Source organism: Lathyrus oleraceus, chromosome 1 (assembly GCF_024323335.1).
Source record: "Lathyrus oleraceus cultivar Zhongwan6 chromosome 1, CAAS_Psat_ZW6_1.0, whole genome shotgun sequence".
NCBI lineage: Eukaryota > Viridiplantae > Streptophyta > Magnoliopsida > Fabales > Fabaceae > Lathyrus > Lathyrus oleraceus.
The window spans coordinates 443,624,838-443,646,115 of NC_066579.1; the positions used below are offsets into that span (position 1 = coordinate 443,624,838).

The 21,278-nt window shown below is 33.6% G+C and overlaps 1 protein-coding gene across 2 annotated transcripts; it reads left to right on the forward strand.

Moving 5' to 3' along the window:
• Positions 1-3,949: 3,949 nt before the first annotated feature.
• Positions 3,950-19,097, forward strand: LOC127081761 (uncharacterized). Of its 2 annotated transcripts, XM_051021983.1 has the most exons (22): positions 3,950-4,852; positions 7,387-7,501; positions 8,216-8,316; positions 8,440-8,531; positions 9,468-9,603; positions 9,696-9,764; positions 10,207-10,308; positions 10,789-10,887; positions 12,130-12,240; positions 12,574-12,780; positions 13,221-13,328; positions 13,945-14,040; positions 14,128-14,184; positions 14,636-14,782; positions 14,879-14,938; positions 15,027-15,131; positions 15,719-15,880; positions 16,051-16,124; positions 17,481-17,604; positions 18,271-18,362; positions 18,473-18,593; positions 18,672-19,097. In XM_051021983.1, exons 1-22 carry the CDS (start codon positions 4,178-4,180, stop codon positions 18,822-18,824), a joined length of 3,006 nt encoding a protein of 1,001 aa, XP_050877940.1. In that variant the 5' UTR covers positions 3,950-4,177; the 3' UTR covers positions 18,825-19,097. The 2 variants fall into 2 exon arrangements, with proteins under 2 accessions (XP_050877940.1, XP_050877944.1); XM_051021987.1 differs by lacking the exon at positions 7,387-7,501 and having other exon boundaries at positions 4,699-4,852.
• Positions 19,098-21,278: the final 2,181 nt, after the last annotated feature.

Sequence of the window (21,278 nt, forward strand, 5' to 3'; positions counted from 1 at the left end):
TGGCGCCTAGGGAATGGGAGCCTAGGTGTGAATATTAAGGCTCAGAGTTCAGAGATTCCTTGATTCCCTGGCGCATGTGTGTTCTTGCCACTCTTTTCTCTGCATGTTTGATTCTTTCTACTGCATGCATGGTCAAGTCTGTACAAACAATGACCAAGTTATCAATGCAACGACCAAGTTAGTAATGCAACGCTATTTATGCTGTGCAGATGAACAACTTAGCAATGCATTCAATTACATTAAAGCTATCTACATATTTAATATTTGAACAAAATGTCTTCCTCACAACATTACATGATCAATGCCCATGTCGAAGGTGAAATATTTGATCATTAGTTGTTCGGTTTTTGTTTTTGAAACACAGAGGTAACTCGGTTTACAATAAATCGATGATCAAATATTTCACATCTGAAACAAAGAATAGAAAAGACATTGCGGTGCAATAATATGAGCCAAATCATCTATAAAAATCCGGTTTGGTTTGCAGAAAACCAGGTAAAATTTTATCAAAAGAAGATTTAAGATGATAATGATGTTCAACATATATTTGTCAGTCACGAACAATCCGGTTACAACGATATAGAGTTGTATATATTACCACGTCAACAACAAGTGTCTCAGTTCATTGATCAGTCACAAGTGTTTTGTGAGTCTGATGACGAACAAGCTGAGGTGAATGTTCCAGATGACGAAGAAGAAGAAGCTGAGATCATGGTTGATTCGATGGTGAACGCTGAAGAGGAAGAGGAGCCAATACCAGCAAGTCATGTATACTGCCCACCCCAACACATGACAAGGTTGAATTTGGGTTCAGATGAACCTTCAGTAGATGTATGGTACAATCCTTACGTGTAGATGCAAGGATCTTTGAAACAAGGAGACACATTTCGCACAAAAGAGGAATGTGTAAAAGCCATTAAGAAATTCCACATGCAACTATCAACTGATTTCAGAGATGACAGAACTGACGCATCGAGGTATAAAGTTTATTGTCCGAATGAGCACTGCCTTTTTAGGTTGTCAGCTTCGTATCGGAAGAGGAACGAGTCTTGGGAGATTGGATCAATGGGTCTAGATCACACATGCATGCTGACAAACCCAATGCAAGATCATCATAAATTAAGCTCTCAACTAATATGCGATGAAATATTGTCTGTCATTGGCGATAATCCGTTGTTAAAGGTGAGTACAATAATCTTGCATATTAGGGCAGAGTACGAGTACACTCTATCATATAGGAAGACATGGATAGTTAGGACAAAAGTTGTTGAAAAAGTGTTTGGCAATTAGGAGGAGTCTTACAAACAACTTCCAAAATACATGTTGGCTCTAAAACAATATGCTCCCGGGACAATTGTCAAGATGGAAACATTGCCCGCCTATACACCAGATGGTACGTGTGCTGTTGGAAATAGAATATTTCACCGTCTATTATGGGCGTATCAACCATGTATCATAGGTTTTTCTTTCTGTAAACCAATTATACAAATTGATGGTACATGGTTGTATGGAAAATACAAAGGAACATTACTGATGGCAGTGACACAAGATGTGAACAATAATATTTTTCCAATCGCCTTTGCCCTAGTTGAAGGGGAGACTGCTGAGGGATGAAGTTTTTTCCTAAGAAATCTATGATTGCACGTTGCACCTCAGCCTAACTTATGTTTGATCTCTGACAGACACCCTTCAATCATCAGTGCATATAATAACATTGATAACGGCTGACAAAATCCTCCTTCGATGCATGTGTTCTGTATTAGACATATTGCTCAGAATTTCATGCGGGAAATCAAAGATAAGACGTTGCGGAAGAAGATTGTCAATGCAGGTTACGCATTATCAGAACCTTCTTTCAAGCACTACTGCGAGGAAATAAGATTGTCAAACGAAGATGCGATACAGTGTATCAATAGTATTCCATTGGAGAAGTGGACTAGGGTATACGACAACGGTCAGCGTTAGGGCCACATGACAACAAATCTTGTGGAATCAATGAACTCTCTCTTCAAAGGCATTCGTAACCTATCAATAACTGCTTTGGTGCAGGCTACATATTTCAGGCTAGGGGCGTTGTTTGAAACCAGACACTCAAAATGGAGTTCAATGTTGCAATTTGGACAGTTGTTCAGTGATGCTTCAATGAAATTCATCAGACATGAAGCTGCCAAAGCAAACACACACGTGGTTACAGTCTTTGACCGAACTAAAGGTTGGTTTAGTGTTGCCGAGTCCATGGATCACAATGAGGGCATGCCGATGGGACAATACAGAGTCGAACTAGATAGAGGTTGGTGCGACTGCGGAAAGTTCCAAGCCTTTCGTACCCCCTACTCCCATGTAATTGCGGCATGCTCAAAGGTTCGAAGAGATCCATCCTACTTGCTATCTGAAGTTTACAAAGTCCACAACGTTTCAAATGTTTATAAAATTAGTTTTTACGTAGTGGCAAAAGATGATTATTGGCCAGAATATCAAGGGGACATCGTCTGACACAACGAAGTTATGCGAAGGAAGAAAAAGGGTCGCCGAAACAGCACCCGGATTCGAACCGAAATGGATACGGCGAACAAAATGGTTAGACTATGTAGTTCATGTCGCCAGTCAGGTCACAATCGTAATAATTGTCCTAGTGTTGGAACAAGCACAACCAGATAAATTTACATGTACCTCTATTGCAATATATGAAAAACTAAATTTATTTCATATTAGACGTCTGTGACGAAAGTATCATTGCATAAACAGTAACACAAATAATTATAACAAATACAATACAAGAACTATGCAATTACAACCATCAAAACAATTTTGAACATGTAATGCATCATCCTACGAGCATCTTAGTCGGTTTTAATATCCACCCATTCGCGCACTTCTCCGTTTTAGTTGAATGTGACCACAAGCCATTGTATTCTTCTAATCCATTCATCCTCTCCAATTTCTCCCTCTAACCAACTATACAACGTCCGATTAAGACGTTCAAACGTATATGTGTTCCAAAGTCGAATTTGTATCGGAGCCACAACGACGGAAAATATTACATCAACATTTCATTTTTGAATGTATGCAGACATTGTTAAAACAGAGAAAATTGGAATTGATGGTGGTTGAATTAGGAGATGAGTTTGAGTGAAAAATATTGTATCCAAGGCGTGGTATTTATAGAGACGGAACATCAATTGTACAAAACACGTGGACGCCTAAGGGATTGACGCCCATACAACCAAGCACACATAGGCGCCAGATGAATTGGCGCCCACACAACCAAACACACACAGGTGCCACTAGCATTGGCGTCTCCTCATGAGGGCCCAATGCAGGCGCCACTAGCATTGACGTCTCCTCATGAGGAGCCCAATGCATGCGCCAATGTTATTGGCGTCTCCTTTTCATGCATTGGGGATGCGCCAATTCATCTAGTGCATCCTCTTCAAAACCCGGTTATTTTGGTAATTTTTTTTGAATAATTGATTATTTTCGATTATTTTTTGAAAAAAATGGTTATTTTGAAAAAGAATTCATTTTATGATGTTGTTTGAAAAATTAAAGGATCAACTTAGAATTCTTTAAAATTGAGAGATCAAAATTGACCCGATGTAAAGTTAAAGGATAAAAAAGGTATTTTGCCTAAAATAATTATCTTATTTATAAAAAAATTAAAAAATTAATTTATCTAATACATTTCAATAGTTTTTATTTTTAATTATATTATTTATAACATTGTTATTTACATTTAATCTCTTACATATATTATTATTTCAACTTAAATTTATTATTATTCTCAATTTTTTAAATTTTTTTTAAATTTTTTTATTTTTATAACAATCAGTAAACAAATATTCTGTTCAAAATTATTTTTTCTTTTTCTTTAAATAAATCTAAAAAATAAATATTTTAAGGACCCGAGGTATGAATATAAAATGATTTATTATGTAAAAATGTTATGTCACTCGCTATAGAAAGATTCATTATTTGCCCGTTTGTCAAGATTTGTTCCCGTGAAAAGTGAGGGTAGGTAGCATCATCACGAGCTGAATGCATGATCTCCTTCACTCCTTCCAAAAGGCAAACCCCTTTTCAGAGTGACCAAACTAGAAACTGAAGTCAAGCTTCCCGCTTCTATCTTTTCTTCATAAATGCAACCCATTTTCTTTCCATTCTAAATTCCCCTGCAAAAATGCTAACCTCATTTCCATTCCTCACTAACTCTCTCTCATTTCCAAATCCACTCATTTCTCTCCCCGCATTTCCCTCTCCCGCTAATTTCTCCCCTATTTCCCTCCACTTCCCCACCGCTCCACGAAACAACCGTATACGAGCTTCTACTAACGAATCAACACCTTCCACTTCCACGTCAGCCATCACCGTCGATAACTCCGGTTCTAACGGCTCCACCGCCTTTGTCATTCAAGCTCGCAACCGGATCGGTCTCCTCCAGGTCATCACTAGGGTTTTCAAAATCCTCGGTCTCAACATTGACAAAGCAACTGTTGAATTCGAAGGAGAGTACTTCATCAAGAAGTTCTTCGTCACTGATTCCCATGGGAATAAGATCGAGGATAAGGATAATTTGGAGAGGATCAAACGAGCATTGTCGGAAGCGATCGGCGGTGATGGCGAAGGGAAGGTTTCGTTGACTAAGTCAACGGCGGCTAATAGAGGGATTGTGGTGAGGAGAGCTGGATTTGTGGAAGGCTTTGGGGAGCGTAAGGCGAAAGCAGAGAGAATGTTTAGCTTAATGGATGGCTTTCTGAAAAATGACCCTTTCAGTCTTCAGAAAGATATTATTCATCATGTTGAGTACACTGTGGCTAGATCACGGTTTAGTTTTGATGATTATGAAGCGTATCAGGTAATTTCTATGTTTATGTTCCTTTTTTAAACTCAGCTCTTTTGGGGTTTGATTACTATGTTTTTGGTTATGCAAGTGTCTATTAGCATTAAGGTGTGGGTAATTGAATGAGATGGTAAGAGAACTCTTTGAGTTTAACCAGAGGTCTTGTGTTCAAACTCAATTCGAATCCAACTTTGGGAACACAACGGTTTCAAATTCTCTTGAGGGAGAGTTTTGCCACTCATTGTGATGATCCTCCCCGACTCAAGGAGCTAGTATGCACTTGCACGCGGAGGATACCCGATTTCTATCCATAAAAACTGGTTGAGCTAGGTCAATAAATAAATGATATATCTCAATAGTATGTCACTTCCTTTTAAGTGTCATTTTAGAAAGAAAAACTTGTTCTATTTAGATGTCATTTTAGAAAGAAAAACTTGTTCTATTTAGATGTCATTTTAGGTCTTTTAGTTTATGGGAAGTTAATAAAACTAGTTTATGGTTTTTCACTTGCATGAAAGTCCGTATAAGCTTTTAATAGGTTTATATGGAGAGAGCTTCTAAAAAAATTTGACTCAAATTGGCTTAATATTACTCCCTATTTTGTCAATTAATACCCTTATTTTCACCTAATCAATTAGTAAGAAGAGATTCATGGGAGACAATGGGCCGGTTTGTTTTGACTTTTTTTAAAAATGATTTTTATAGTGTTACATATTTTTGGTGTAAAAAAAAATTACAAATAAACTTTTCAAAAAAGCTTCAAATGAAAATTTGGTTTGAATAGTTATTCTTAAAATGTTATTTTAGATTTTTCATCATTTTATCGAAATTTTTTTTTGAATATCAAAATTTTCAAAAATCACTTAATTTTGAAGCTATTTCAAATAGCTTTTCATAAAAACCATTTTTGAGATACAATTTTTTAAAAAAATTATGATTTTGACTATGTTTTGATCTTCAATAATGTAGATTTATGTTATAGAATGTCAAAATTAGTCTTTTGATTTAGAAAAAACGAATATAGAAAAACTTGTAATATTTTGAAAAATATTTTTGTATAATCCATTTTCAAAAATACAAAGAAAAAGTTCAATTTTTTAAAGCTAAAACAACCCGGCCCAATGATTCTGATTAGTAGAAAATGACGGATAACTAATAAGTTAGCTGAAAGAGGATGAGCCTATAGGTGAAAGTGGATAAATTTGCGGTTGAACTAGCTAATAAATATAAAATGCATAAAGATATATTTTTAGTTAACATTTTTTTCAATAAGATACTAAAGGTAAAATGGAGAAAAAAATTATTACTTGTAAACTCAAGTGATACTTAAAGTTTATAAAAAAATATTAAAAGCTATAAAACATAAACACTCCTTAGATTAGATTAGGCGTGTCTCAGTGTCTACACTCATATGACCGTCGGATAATCCAAAAAAGTGTCATAAGAAACTAATTTTTCTTTGTTTCGACACACTTTGGACACTTTTCAAACTCACCATAGACTTGTCTAGAGTACTAATAGACATCTCTGAAAATTTGGACCAATTTTTTTGAAAGTAATATGATAAATATTTTAATTACTAGCATAACTTGTTTTTGAATATTTTGTTGTAATAAAACAAATTGATCAATTCAGATGCATATATAACTTACTTCCCATTCTCAATGTAGATATTTTATAAACGACCATATTTTATTTAATTATATTATATATCTATCGGTGTCGGTGTCCTATGATTTTATATTAGGAGTGTCGACGTGTCCGGTGTCGGTGTCCTATGATTTTATATTAGGAGTGTCGACGTGTCCGGTGTTTGTGTTAAACATATCTATTTTGGTCATATAAGCTTATAATATAAGTGATCTGCCATAAGCTCAAAAAGTTGTCTTTTAAAAAAAAGCCAATATAGTAAAGAGATAAATAAAATAAAATCTTATTAGGAATTTAAATAATAATTTTTGTATAAACAAAATATAAATGTTTATATAAATCTATGTCATGGCATTAAATCGCAACTAGATGCATGAAATGTAGAAGTCCAGCATGTTTGCGGATTTTTTTATATTGATATCAAGTTTATTTATTGAAGGAAATTTGTGATGTTTGAAATTCCAATAAAATCCTCCCTGACAATTTAAATGGAAAGCTACTAGAAGTTAACCAATTAAGTTCAAGTTTTTATTACTTAAAGAAAATATACAGTGGATGAGTAGGTGGCAAAGTAATGTTGATGGAGTGTGTCATTACTGACATTCTTATAGGTGCTTCTATTATATGGCGAATGTGAAGTTGAAAGAATAAGTGGCATATTTTGATTTTTTTTTCCACTTCTTAGTTCTTATGATGAAGGTTGTTGTAAAAGGAACAAAGTCTTCAGATAATGAAAGTTAAAGCCTATTCCATTAAATTTGGTCTATTTGATATTCTGAGATTGCAATCTTGTAGGTTATCAAGGGCTTCAAATAACAAATTAAAGTGTTTTGGCCTACTGTATGTCATATTTTTAATTGTCTATCATCAGAATATTGATTGTGTAATTGTATTTATAGGCTGTGTCACATAGTGTGCGGGATCGATTGATTGAACGCTGGCATGATACTCACATTTACTTCAAGAAGAAAAAATCCAAGCGCTTGTACTTCCTCTCACTTGAGTTTCTCATGGGTACTTGAAGTGATGTCCTAAACATGATTGGCATGTTTAATAAATCCATTTCTTTTACCATGTAGCAACTCAAACAGTTGTGCTAAGACTCCCAATTATGTTCTACTGGAGGTTTTCTAATTATATATATTATGTTGTGGTATGATAAAAGTATTTGTGGGCAATAAACTCAGAAACTGATAAACGTATCTGTACATTTTAGGACCCTAGAGATTTAAATAGTGTAAAAGGTTCCACTTCTGATGATATATGATCTGAAAGTGTATTTATAGGTGGTGGGTAGTTGTCACTGTACAAGCCAGTTTTGTAAGAGATAAGTTAAGACTAACCCAAATTTTAAGATGGTATTAGAGTTTATCCTCCAAGATCTAGTTGGCCACCTCCTATCAGGTTACCGCTATTGGGGGCCACTTAGGTTATGCTCCAAGTGTCGAATCCTGGGCGTGAAGAGGTTTGTTAAGAATCCCACATTAGATGAGATATGATCTGAAATGATGGGTGGGTTATCCAACACAATTTCTAAGAGAAGGAATGAACTTAAACAGACTGAATTTTTTTTTAAGATTCATTTCATGGTAAAGTCAAACCATACAGTTGATACTGAAATGCTTCTATTATTGGTTAACGGTTCATCAACCGTTGATGTCATGAAAGTATACAACTGATGCTCATCTTGTGGCCAATGCTTAAAAACATCTGTTTTTTGGATATCAGGTCGTTCCTTGTCAAATAGTGTCATCAATCTTGGCATCCAAGACCAATATACTGAGGCCCTAAGCCAACTTGGGTTTGAGTTTGAAGTTTTGGCTGAGCAGGTGATATTCACATTTAATCTTAATCTTTTGTATTTCCAGTTTACTGATGTTACAATATCATCTCAGAGCAATTGCGGTGGTTATTATATCTGTAATGTTCATGTGTGCTAATTCCTTGATAAGGAAGGAGATGCGTCCCTAGGGAATGGTGGCCTTGCACGTTTTTCAGCATGCCAAATGGATTCTTTAGCAACTTTGGACTATCCTGCATGGGGGTATGGTGTTACTTTGAGCTTTGTAATAAAATTTGTCTAACATGTTTGAAAAATTAATATTTTCACCACAGTTTCCGGTACTTAGTGTTTTAGTTTGGAACAAAGATATGGCTTGAATATCGATGACTCTTTGTTCGATAGCATATTTTTATATAGGCCCGTTTGTTTCAGCTTTTTTTAAAAATGGATTTTGTAATGTTACATATTTTTGTTTAAAAAAAATGTTACATTATTTTAAAAAAAGCTTCAAATGAAAAGTCGGTTTGAATAATTATTCTTAACATGTTATTTTAGGTATTTCTTCCTTTTACTATAATTTTTTTTGGATATCAAAATTTCAAAAAATCACTTAAATTTGAAGCTATTTCAAATAGTTTTTCATAAAAATCATTTTTAAGATACATCTTTTTGAAAAAATTGTGATTTCGACTATATTTTAATCTTCAATAATGTATATTTGTGTTGCATGATATCAAAATTAACCTTTCAATTTATAAAAAACAAAAATAAAAAAACTTTTAATATTTTAAAAAACGTTTTCATAAAAATCATTCTTAAAAATACAAAAGAAAAAATCTATTTTTCTAAAGTTAAAACAAACATGTCCATAATTTGCTCCCATTCTGAGAGTGTCTTTATCCTGAAACTACATGAATTTAGGATTTCTATTTATTATTAATTATACTTTTCACCAGCATCAACAATATTTATTTAGTCTCTGAAGCCTTGAGCACCACAGGGGTTTAGATCCTATTTAGGAGTTGACTTTTCATTGTTTGTTCTTACACTTCTTGTATGCATCACTTACAGAATGATTCTAGAACTGTGCATGCAAACAGAAGTATGCTTATTTTTCTGTGTTGAAAAGAGCATGCCTGTTATCCTAAGAACAGGTGCTGTCAGTTGAGTTTTATGGAGTTGAACTTCATTTTGCAGTTATGGGCTGCGTTACGAGTATGGGTTGTTTCGTCAGATCATAGTGGATGGCTTTCAACATGAACAACCTGACTATTGGCTTAACTATGGAAACCCCTGGGAGATAGAGCGGATTCACGTAACATATGAAGTGAAGGTTTGTTAGGCTTCACTCTGTTATGCCTTTTGTTTCACTATCTTACCTTAAAATTGCAAACTGACTACATCTGTTTATTCTTAATGGATTAGTTTTATGGGACTGTTGAAGATGTAGATAGGAATGGAGAAAAACTTAAAGTTTGGATCCCTGGAGAGACGGTAAGACTAATGTTGATTATAGTCACAGTTATGACTATAATCATCACCCCTCTTGGTATTATGACTATAATCAACAATTAATATATTGTTATTTGGTTTGAAATGAAAAGTTTTTCAAGAACATCTTCTACAATAGTTCTAGTTTTATGCTTACTTCTACCTGTGTTGCATTTAATTTATACTTTGGAACATTGATAATTTAGATAATGAACTTGTTTCTCCTGGAAAGGTGAACACTAGTGCAGTGTTTGGTTTAGAGGGGAGGAGCGGAGAGGAAATAATGCTTTTTGTATTTGGTTCTCAAAATTAGAGGAGAGTTTTAAAACTAATTTACTTTTATACTTATAGTTATAATCTTATGTTAGATTGTTCTTATGGTTATTTAATCCATTTACTTTACACTGTATATTTTGTAATACGGAGCACATTCCTCTAATTGCAGGTTGAAGCTGTGGCTTATGACAACCCAATACCTGGTTATGGGACAAGAAATACCATCAACCTTCGCCTATGGGCTGCTAAACCGAATAATCAATTTGATTTGGTAATTCCACTCTTGAGAATAAATTAAATTTGAGACTAGGGACCCAATTGTTTGAACTTTTAAAAAATGATTTTATGATGCAACTTTTTTCAGATGCCCTTTTTAGCTTCTAAGAAAGCACTAAATCAACATTTTTTTAGGTTTGATATTTTTATAAATATTTTGAAATGTTTATTTAATAAGGCCCCTTTTTTTAAGAAACACAAACAGGCCTAGATTATTTGCATGATGACATCATAATATTTGTGTAAGTACAGAATGTCCGAAGCGTAATTTTATGGCTTTTACCATAAAATTATTCAATTTAGGACAATAACTCTGTATGATTATACCTTAAGTCAGAGTGAAATTAGCTTAGAGTCGGGTAAAAACTTATCTTGCTATACTGTCCATTATTTTCAGTTTAATTTGGCACATCTCTTACTCTGCATGGGTTTAGGGTGAACTATTGAGCCATTTTTTCTTGATTACTATCTGTAGGAGGCCTATAACACTGGAGACTACATTAATTCTATCGTCAACAAACAAAGGACGGAAACCATAAGTAATGTTTTGTACCCTGACGACCGATCTCATCAGGTTTTCCTTTTTTTCTTTAAAAATAAAATAGTAATACAAGTCTTGCTATTATCTGTTCAGAACTAGTAATGTTTGTCTTCGTAGTTTTTCTTTGATGCTATGTGTGGAAAGCTGGTTTTGTTGGTTGCAAGAACCAGAGACTTCCACACTGCTTTCATTTAAGATTACTTTAGTTTTCTTTTGCTTCCTCATTGTATTAGGTAATTAGTGCGCAAAGCCTTGCTATGTAGTTTGTAGAATATTTTTCAAATATGTTTTTGGTTTGGCCTTACTTGTCTTGTAAAGTTGTCTAATATATTTAAACGCCTCTATATTTACTTTTTCTTTCATGCTCATTGAGCTTGTTTATAGAATTGATCATCTACCAAATATTTAGGGGAAGGCTCAGTGAGAGTACTTAGTACTAGATAGTTGTCAAACTAACAAAGTGCCATTTGTTCTCCTTTCTTCTTTTATTCTCTATTGTTCCTCTTTAATGCATGTTTAATGCATTACTGTATTTTAGAATGTGGGTTGGACCTAAGGTGAGGCTGCCCAAACTTTATAAACACTACACAAGCCATATCTCTAAGTAATGTGGGACTAAGTCCATCCACACCCAACATGGTGAAGACGTTCAATGATGCAATCAAGGCAACCCAAATGCCGCCATTTTGTAGTTAGGGGTGGAATGCAGTGAAAATGGAATTTCCAACACGCCCCCAATACTCAGGCCCAAATGAGCCTAAAGTGTGTACGATGAGGGGAATCCAACAACAGATCTAGGATAGGCTATGATGCAACTTTAGAATTTGGATTGATCTTAACTCATTCTTACAAAACCCAGCTTGTAAGGTGAGAGCTGCCCAAGCTTTATAAACACTACACATGACATATTTCTAAGCAATGGGGGACTGAATCCACCACTTCACACCCAACGCAGTGAAGGTGTTGGAAGCTGCGACGAAGGCAACCCAAATGTCGCAATTAGGAAGCTAAGGGTGGACCGTAATGAAGGCAGAATTTCCAACACTATGTTATGTTTCTCAAGCTTTCGATGTTATGACTCCGCCCATTCTATTTTAGTTTGTTTAGTCATCTTCCACACACTATTGACCGTCTCCTGTTTATAGAGACAATACACCTATGGTAGAAAATTTTATAGAACCTTTCATGGTTAGGATACTTTCTTGCTGTATAATGATTTCTGCCTTTTAATGAGTAAAAGCTCTCTTCTCATATTATTACTTTAATTATTTCCAGGGGAAGGAGATGAGATTGAAACAACAATATTTCTTTGTCTCGGCATCTTTACAAGATATCATCCGAAGGTTCAAAGAAGCACATAATAATTTTGATGAATTGCCAGAGCAGGTTCATTGTCAAATATTATGTTTACACACATTTGTTTCCTAGTTGGTATGATGATTGATCACTCTGTTGCAAGACTATATGGCCTCAAGAACTTGTACATTTTTTTATTGTTCCTCTGTTGTATGGTGCAGAAACTAGTTTTCTATTGACAATTGAAAGTTCCAGGTTATATTATTAGGCTCCATTTAAAAAAAAGTGATTCCTATCTGTTGATTCATTCTGTTGGTGAAAGTGGATTCAAGTTGATTATTGAATGTATCATATGATTGCTAGTGTCAGAATTGTGTCTTCACTTCTGTCTCGCAACTTAAGTTATCACTTTCCTCTGTTTAGGTTGCTCTCCATCTAAATGATACCCATCCATCCCTCTCAATTGCTGAGATTATGCGAATATTAGTTGATGAAGAACATTTGGGCTGGGACAAAGCATGGAACATTGTTTGCAAAATTTTCTCTTTCACAACTCACACAGTGGTAGCTGAAGGGCTAGAGAAAATCCCTGTAGATCTTCTTGGCAGCCTTCTTCCTCGCCATTTACAGGTATATTCCCTAAAGACACGCTTTCTGTATTTTATGTAGCTGTTTTTTTGAAGTGTTTATAGATAGCCTCCTCCCTCGCCATCTACAGGTATATTCCATAAAGAGACATGCTTTCAGTATTTTATTTAGCATTTTTTAAAGTGTTATTTAGCAATTTACCTCATATATGTGTTTTACCGCAATAAATTGAACGGCAGAAAATAGGTATGTGCTGTCCTTTCTTCAACTTTAATGTTTGACTAAAACATCAAATCATTTGCCGACATAGTGTACTTTTATTTTTGGTAGTTTTCCATGTTCACATAAGTAATCCAAAGTGAAAATATTGATGAATCTGTGTTGTTTTTTGTCCTTTGTTCTCATAGTTGTAATTCTGATTTTGTTAATTTTTTTTTATTATAATGCAACTATTTACTTAATACTTCAAATGCCCTTTTCAGATTTTATATGAAATAAATTCTAATTTTATGGAGGAGTTGAAGAAAAGGATTGGTTTAGATTACAGCCGACTTTCCCGGATGTCTATTGTTGAAGAAGGTGCTGTGAAGGTATTTTAGAACAATCTATTAAACTATACACTATAAATAGTTAAATACTTGGATGCACCCACCATCTTAACCATTTTCTACCTCACATTAACGAGATCCTTTTAGTCTTTTTTAGCTTACTTACTGTTCGACTTATTTATATCAGTCATTAAGCCACTAACTCTCAAGTATAACTTGGAGTTGGTTGTTACCTCCCTTTCCATTCAACCCGGGTTGTGTTGATGTATGACATGTTACATACATTTAGAAATAAATTAAATTACCAAGCAGTTAGGCATTAAGCTCAAACCCTCGACTGGGCATATGGCTCCCTGCCGAGGTCTGCTTACAAATGAGTAAGGCATATGCGAATCAGGGTGGTGTTTGTTGAAATTCACAATCATACAGTTTAGACCAGTCTTTTTCCCTGTAGGTGTTATTGCATAAGATAACTTTAATCTGAATAAAAGATGCATATTTTTGAATTCTTATGCAGTATGAGATGGTAATTCAAGTATATTGAGAAAATATTCACAAATTCAAAGATGTTCTTCATTGTAGTGCATGCTTTCTTGAATATCTTATTTGTGGAAGTAATTTGTTTAATATATTGTATATTTATGGATGGGATTTGCAGAGCATAAGAATGGCCAACTTGTCAATTGTTTGCTCTCATACTGTGAATGGTGTTTCAAAATTACATTCAAATACACTGAAAACGAAAACATTTAAGGTATGAATTGTACTAAATCATTTTCTGGTTTTCACCAGGGCTCATTGTGAAATCATAAAATAATAAACTCACTCCTCAACTTTGCAGGACTTCTATGAGCTATGGCCCGAAAAATTTCAATACACGACAAATGGTGTAACCCAGGTAGGAATTATCAGTTACTATTACGGTATATATGTAACTGTAGTTTGACATCCTTCTATATGACTGTTTATACAACACATATTTAAAGGGATTTAAATGTCTCTTGATTTGGGTTGTCTTTTGGAACACCTTTTTTTCTGTGAATGTAATAGTGATTGACTAGTGTACTCTGTGAAGACTGTTCATATCTACATCTTGTATCTAAATATGAAATTTATGACCTCCTTGTAATTACTTTTGTCAGAGGACTCGTGTCGGTTAATTACATCTTAAATAGTGGTTGTAAACCATATACGTTTATGATGTTTATTGTACAACTATCTGTGCATATTTCTCGTGTAATTTTTACGAGACTCACTTGAAAACTTAAACATGAGACTTTTTGAACATTTAAAAAAATGTGTGATTGCTTGTGCAGCAACTAATAATAGAGTGAATTGATACTTTTCAGCGTCGCTGGATTGTGGTGAGCAATCCCAGTTTATGCGCTCTTTTATCAAAATGGCTAGGCACTGAAGCTTGGATCCGCAATGCTGACCTTCTGACAGGATTGAGAGATCATGTAGACAATACTGGTTTCAGACAAGAATGGAAAATGGTAATATTTCTTGGTTTTCTTAATGAATTTTCTTTGGATCAGGAGAACTGGATTCGACCTTCCCTGATATACCTTTCTGTCCTATTGATATTGTAGGTTAAAAGGCTTAATAAAATGAGGCTGGCTGAGTACATCGAAACGATGAGTGGCTTGAAGGTTTATGTGAAATAGTTTTGCCAAAAGTTTTAAGTTCTCCCTCATTACAATCATAAAGTTAACTTTACCTGTTTCTTTCTTATTGCAGGTCAGTTTGGATGCAATGTTTGATGTTCAGGTGAAGCGTATCCATGAATACAAAAGACAGTTGCTTAATATATTTGGAATTATCCATAGATATGACTGTCTCAAGGTAGATGTCTCTTCCCTGGCACTAAAAGAACTTAATCGTTTATAAATTCTAATTTCATGTTATTAGCATATAAAATAATGGGTAATTAGAACAATAAGAGTAGTTAGATTGTATAAATAGGATGGTATAAATAAGGATATAAGGACTGGGTAGTGTAAACATTTACTAATAGAGCAGTGATTCTGTCGTAGAAGGGGAAGCCCTTGGAGGAGAGACCTCTCTCATGTTCCCTCTCTCTTTCTCTTATTCTTTCTTATTCTTTCAATAAAATATTTTTTTTCTTTTCAATTAATTTCTGGGTCCATTAACAGATGTGGGCAGAATTATTTTGATCTTCTAAAACAAAATATTTGCCTTTCCAGTAGAATATAAAATCTTTTTTGAGTAAACATTACATACATTCTTTCTGTCCATTTAAGCAAACACTTTTAGTAAGTCTGTAGGATTTGCATAATTTTCTGTGCTTTTGTTCTAATCTGGTATCCCCTCAACTGTAGTTCCACCTACATACGTACTGATCACTGCTTTTCATATCAATTTATACCAGTGCATCAACTAAATTTTTGCATTTACTTCTTGTAATATAGAATATGGACAAGAATGATAGAAGGAAAGTTGTACCTCGTGTTTGCATAATTGGTGGGAAAGCGGCTCCTGGCTATGAAATTGCAAAAAAGATTATCAAACTTTGTCACGCTGTTGCAGAAAAAATAAATAATGATGCTGATATTGGAGATCTTCTGAAATTGGTAAGTTGCAAGTTTTATTTTTTGAATATTTTCTTCAAAACATTCTTGTTCTTTCTGTTTGTTTTCATTTCTCAATAGATAGTACAAGATGCGCTGGAGCTGTTCAGTGTATTTATTATATTTTATTTTGGCTCACCTCTTGTTTATTTAGACTCGTCGCTTTTTTGTAGGTTTTTATCCCTGACTATAATGTCTCTGTTGCTGAATTGGTGATACCAGGGGCTGACCTCTCTCAGCATTTAAGGTTTGTTATTTCAATGCTCATCTCTTATAGTGCCCTTTTTAGTGCTCATCAGTGTTGCTGAATATATATCAATACTATGCCGCAGTTTTTATCAGCTTGATATTTGTTGTGCTCATAATGATCAGGAAGGGCAAGGTAGTTTTTAATAACAAAGATGTGGAGAATGATATAGTACAATGCTTGTCAAACTCTTATGTGAATTCAGAACTGTACGAGTTCATGAATTTGTTTATCAAAATCAAGTTACCGTGCTAACAAAATTGTTTGTGTAAACTTGGATAGACTCGCATAAAACTGCTAGTTTTAGGGCAATTGAACATGTCTACAACATGATACTACCTCTATCCCTATTTATAAGCACCTTTTCAAAGGTTTCTGTCCCTAAATATAAGCCCCAATTCAAATTACTATATGTATTTACTATTTTTTCCCTAGACACACTATTAATACTACTAAGTGCATTGGAAGATGAAAAGCAAAAATTAAACACATACATAGAAAAGGGTATTTTAGGAATATTGTTTCATAAAATAGACCATTTCATATGCTACATACTTTTTTTAATATATGTAAAAAATGCTAAGGGTGCTTACAAATAGGGACGAAGCTGGTGCTAGTAGTTGTTTTCCCCTAGACATGCCTTAAAAGGGTGCTTGTGATTTGTTAATTTGTCCAGCTATTTTGAACTTGTTGTGCATGTTTTGTATGTTGAGTTGTGAACTTATCCAGTGATTTGTGAATCTATCAATTTTGAATTTTAGTGCTATGTTAGTGTATTTAGCTCTTATCTGCACTGTTTTGGCCACTCATCTCAGTTTAATTTATTGATTGCTTACGGAACATGTTAGGATTATAGAATAAATGGAAATTGAAATAGTTGAAGTAGTTATGGGTTGTTAGAGTAATCAGTTAGTTTGGCTAGTTTGTTAGGTGGCTGTTCAGGTGGTTAGTTTGTTATGTGGCTGTTAAGCCTATTAGCAAAAGTCTGTAAATATCCTTCATCCGGTAGAGGAGAGTATCTTTGAATATTTGTAATTGTGAATAGAATATTCTATATTTTGAAGGAGAAACCGTCGGAGGATAGATTTTTCTCCTATTACTATTTCATCCTTTCTCAATCTTTCAATAAAATCATTTTATTCAAATCTGCCAAGTCTTGGGAATTCTTTCTTATACCAAGAGAAAGGTGCCTAACAGAATATTTTAACCTTGTTAGTGGGTTTGCTTTATTACTAAGTTTGAATGTAAGATGTTTACTATTCACTTATATTTTGTTCAATGTTCTATATATTGGAAATTTTTTTCCCATCATTTTTCAATAGTGCTATGCAAATTGACAGCAATAGTTTGGTATAGCACTGCAGGACAGGAAGCATCTGGAACAGGAAGCATGAAGTTTTTGATGAATGGATGCTTACTTTTAGCTACAGAAGATGGATCTACGGTAGAAATAATTGAAGAAATAGGGTCTGAAAACTTGGTGAGTGATGACTTATGATGTTCCTTTTTAAGTGTCACTTTTCTAAAGAAATTTTGTTCTTTTTTAACTATTGTTTTCAAAGTTCAAAAAATGCTTTAGAGACACACTAATCTTTCTTCAGACGGTGCTTTTAAATGACCTGGGTGCCATGAACCCTCTAAAATTTCAATATTATGTAAGATGGAATGGCATGCTAACATAGGGGAAATTCTATCTATATTTGACAGTGTAGTTTATGAAAATAATTAATTCTATAAAGTCTTTGACTTTGCTGGTATTCTCCAATGTTCGGCTTTTGGCTCTGCCATTGGTTGGAATCAAGTTACTTGGGCATATATCTCAAGTTATTTTTATCTCCAAGACTTCAGCTCTCTAAAAATGCTTTAGAGACACGCAAATCTTTCTTCAGACAGTGCTTTTAAATGACCTAGTATCATGCTTCAAGCAATAGAGTCGTCATCGTGTAGTGGCCTTGACTGAACTCAGCGTTGGCTTCATGATTTCCTATTTCATATCTAAAGCTGCTTCAGAGAGGAAATTTAATTTCAAGCTTTATCTTTATGAATAATTGTAATATCGTAAAATAATTGAGGCTTGCTTTGATATTTCTTGGAAATTTGTATTTATGTTAACAGCTTCAGTTTGAAATTTCTGCCATTGTTTCAGTTTCTTTTTGGTGCTAAAGCGCATGAAGTATCAGAGCTGCGCGAGAAAGGAGGTACTTTGAAAGTTCCTCTACAATTTGCCCGTGTGTTGAGGTATGAAAACAAATTTTCCATTTTTTTAAGCAGATTATAAACAGATGCAGATTAAATTTGTGATCACTATTTAGTTGTTCAAGGACTAAATTGATTAATCAAATTCTTAGGATGGTTCGAGATGGACATTTTGGTGATAAAGACTACTTTGAATCCTTGTGTGACACGGTTGAAGTTGGTAATGATTTATATCTTCTTGGTTCGGATTTTGGGAGTTACCTCGAGGCGCAGGTAGTATTTGAATCATCCATATTGTTGCTCTTTTTTGTTTAGTATATCAGAATCTAACATTTAATAATGTCACTACAGGCTGCTGCCGATAAAGCATTCGTTGAACCAGAGAAGTGGATCAAGATGAGTATTCTCAGTGCTGCTGGCTCTGGGAGATTTAGTAGTGACAGGACCATTCGAGAGTATGCAGAGAGAACATGGAAAATTGATCCCTGCCAATGCCCTTTCTGAGTCGTGTTCTATTTTTCCTAAAACAAAGGGCTCTTATAATCTATGAAGCATGAATATCCCAAACAGACATCGACACGACAACACCAGTAATGATTTGGAAAAATGAATAAATTAAACGCAATCACACGTTTATACCAGCACAAACACTAACACACCTTTTTCGGAGGTATCGGTGAGTTTAGTTGGAAGGAAAGTAAAGTTTAATAAATGATTGTGGTCATAGATCCAACTTGAATACTTCAAATCATTTTACTGGATTACTTTTCTTTAACAGTCAATATTCGTACATTATCGTTAATTTGTTAGTTTATGCTCAAGAAATCAAACGTGGGATCATCTTTATCACTTTACTCATTAACTCTTCTACTTCAGCTACTAAATTAAACCTATATCTTCCAATTTCTGACTTAAATTAACAATATCTTCTTTAGAAAACAATATTTGGACATACATACACCCATTTTAAATATTGAGAAAGAAATAGAGACCATGTGATATATTTGCTTATATTCAAGAACGAAAACAATATATGATATGATATATTGGTGATGCGATAGAAAAGAGAAAGAAAAAAAAGGTACATAATGGTGTTATGAGTGTTGAAAAATTAAAGGTGTTTACATATCTTTTCAATTTCTTTTTCTTTGTTATTGCTTAAACTTCTTATGTTTATAAAAGATTCCACTGCCAAAAGTCATCCAAAAACTATTATTCCCTACGTTCCTCTCTATAACTGTTATTTTTTACACAAATTAAAGAAATTAATAAATTTTATTACATTTTAAGTAATAGTTATCCTTATTTCTATATTATATTTAATTAATTATTTAAAACTTCATTTAACTTGAGTCTTATGTATAAGCAAAAACTTTTTAGATTTATTGTTGATTTTAAATATTAACAAATGTCTAGACATGTTCAATATCTTTATTTTAAAGTTATAGCATGTCAATTAAAAATTAATTAATAGTTGTGTTAATTCTTTTATATAAAATTAAAAATGTTAAATATATTTAACTATCATTTATAATGAACAATAAGCGTAAATCATCTTTTTTTTTACTTATAATCAAATTCGAAGTATTTAATATTTTTTTCTCGGTAATAAATGATTAAGAATAATTATGACAAAACTATCAATTACAAAGCAACAAAGTTAAAAAAAATAAAACTTCAATGTATTTTTAGTTTTTCTATTTTGATGATTTTTAATTTTTAATTTTTAGTTTCTCTATTTTGATTATTTTTAATTTTTAAAATTAGTTTTTTTATCTTCAATTTTGTAGACGTGATATTGATTATGATTAGAATAATTTAATATTTTTTTCAAAATAAATTAATTTATTAGTAATTTTAATTATAATTTTTGAGAAATTTATTTAGAGATTAATTAATATAAATATTAAAAGATACTTCTGGGTTCTAAGCCCGTGATTCAACAACACCTATCAAATCAACTAATGTTTATTGAGGAAAATTTTACCTTGTACCCCTACAGTTAATCCCATACCCCTACAAAATTTTAAAAATTTCCATTCTATCCTTAATTGGTTTTAACCAATTTACCATTTCATTTTTATCATTCAGTTGAAAATTTCAGAAATTACACTTTCACACCCCTCGCACCGGAACTCCTGCAAAAAGACTTCCTGTATGTATTTTTCCCAAACCGGAAGACTTAAAGAATGACTTCCGGAACACACAAAAAAGCAAACCGGAACACTTCATGAAAGAGTTCCGGTTCAATTAAATTTTTTTTATAAAACCGGAACACTTCTTGAAAGAGTTCCGGTGATAAAATTTTACATACCGGAACTCTTTGGAGAAGTGTTTCGGTATGTATTATATGTGTTTCGGAAGTCTTTCAAGAAGTCTTCCGGTTCGCTATTTTTTTTATTTTTTTATTTTTTTATTTTTTTTTATTTTGCAGGAATGGAAAATCTTCCCCAAATATGTGTAGATACTACTGATGCGTTTATGACGACGGAAAGATTTGGTACACGAGAAGAGGTTATCAGATGGATTAAAGAGGTTGGAATCAACGATAAAGTAATTGTTATTATCAGTCGTTCAGATACTGAAACGGGGAAGAGAGGGAGAAGTAACAAAATAATATTTGGTTGTGATAAAGGTGGGAAACACAATATTAGTGATAGTGGTACCCAAAGTGCGTCGAAGAAATGTGGATGTCCATTTAAAATCAGGTCGACTCCGGCGAAAGATGGATCTGGTTGGAAGATTGATGTAAAATGTGGGTTACATAATCATGGTTTATCGGATACATTAGAAGGTCATTCGTTTATTGGTAGGTTGACCACAGATGAGAAGCAACATGTCGCTGATTTGGCAAAGAGACATGTAGCACCTAGACACATATTGCTTTCCTTGCAAGACAATTATCCTGAGAATGTCACTCGGATTACGCAAGTATACAAGCATAAGAGTGTGATACAA

What these genes read in the sequence shown, in the direction of transcription:
- LOC127081761 (XM_051021983.1), top strand. Translation starts at nt 4,178, where the DNA reads ATGCTAACCTCATTTCCATTCCTCACTAACTCTCTCTCATTTCCAAAT. An exon ending in ATAGATATGACTGTCTCAAG is followed by an intron (nt 15,132 to 15,718) that starts GTAGATGTCTCT and finishes CTTGTAATATAG; the next exon opens with AATATGGACAAGAATGATAG. An exon ending in TTGGAGATCTTCTGAAATTG is followed by an intron (nt 15,881 to 16,050) that starts GTAAGTTGCAAG and finishes GCTTTTTTGTAG; the next exon opens with GTTTTTATCCCTGACTATAA.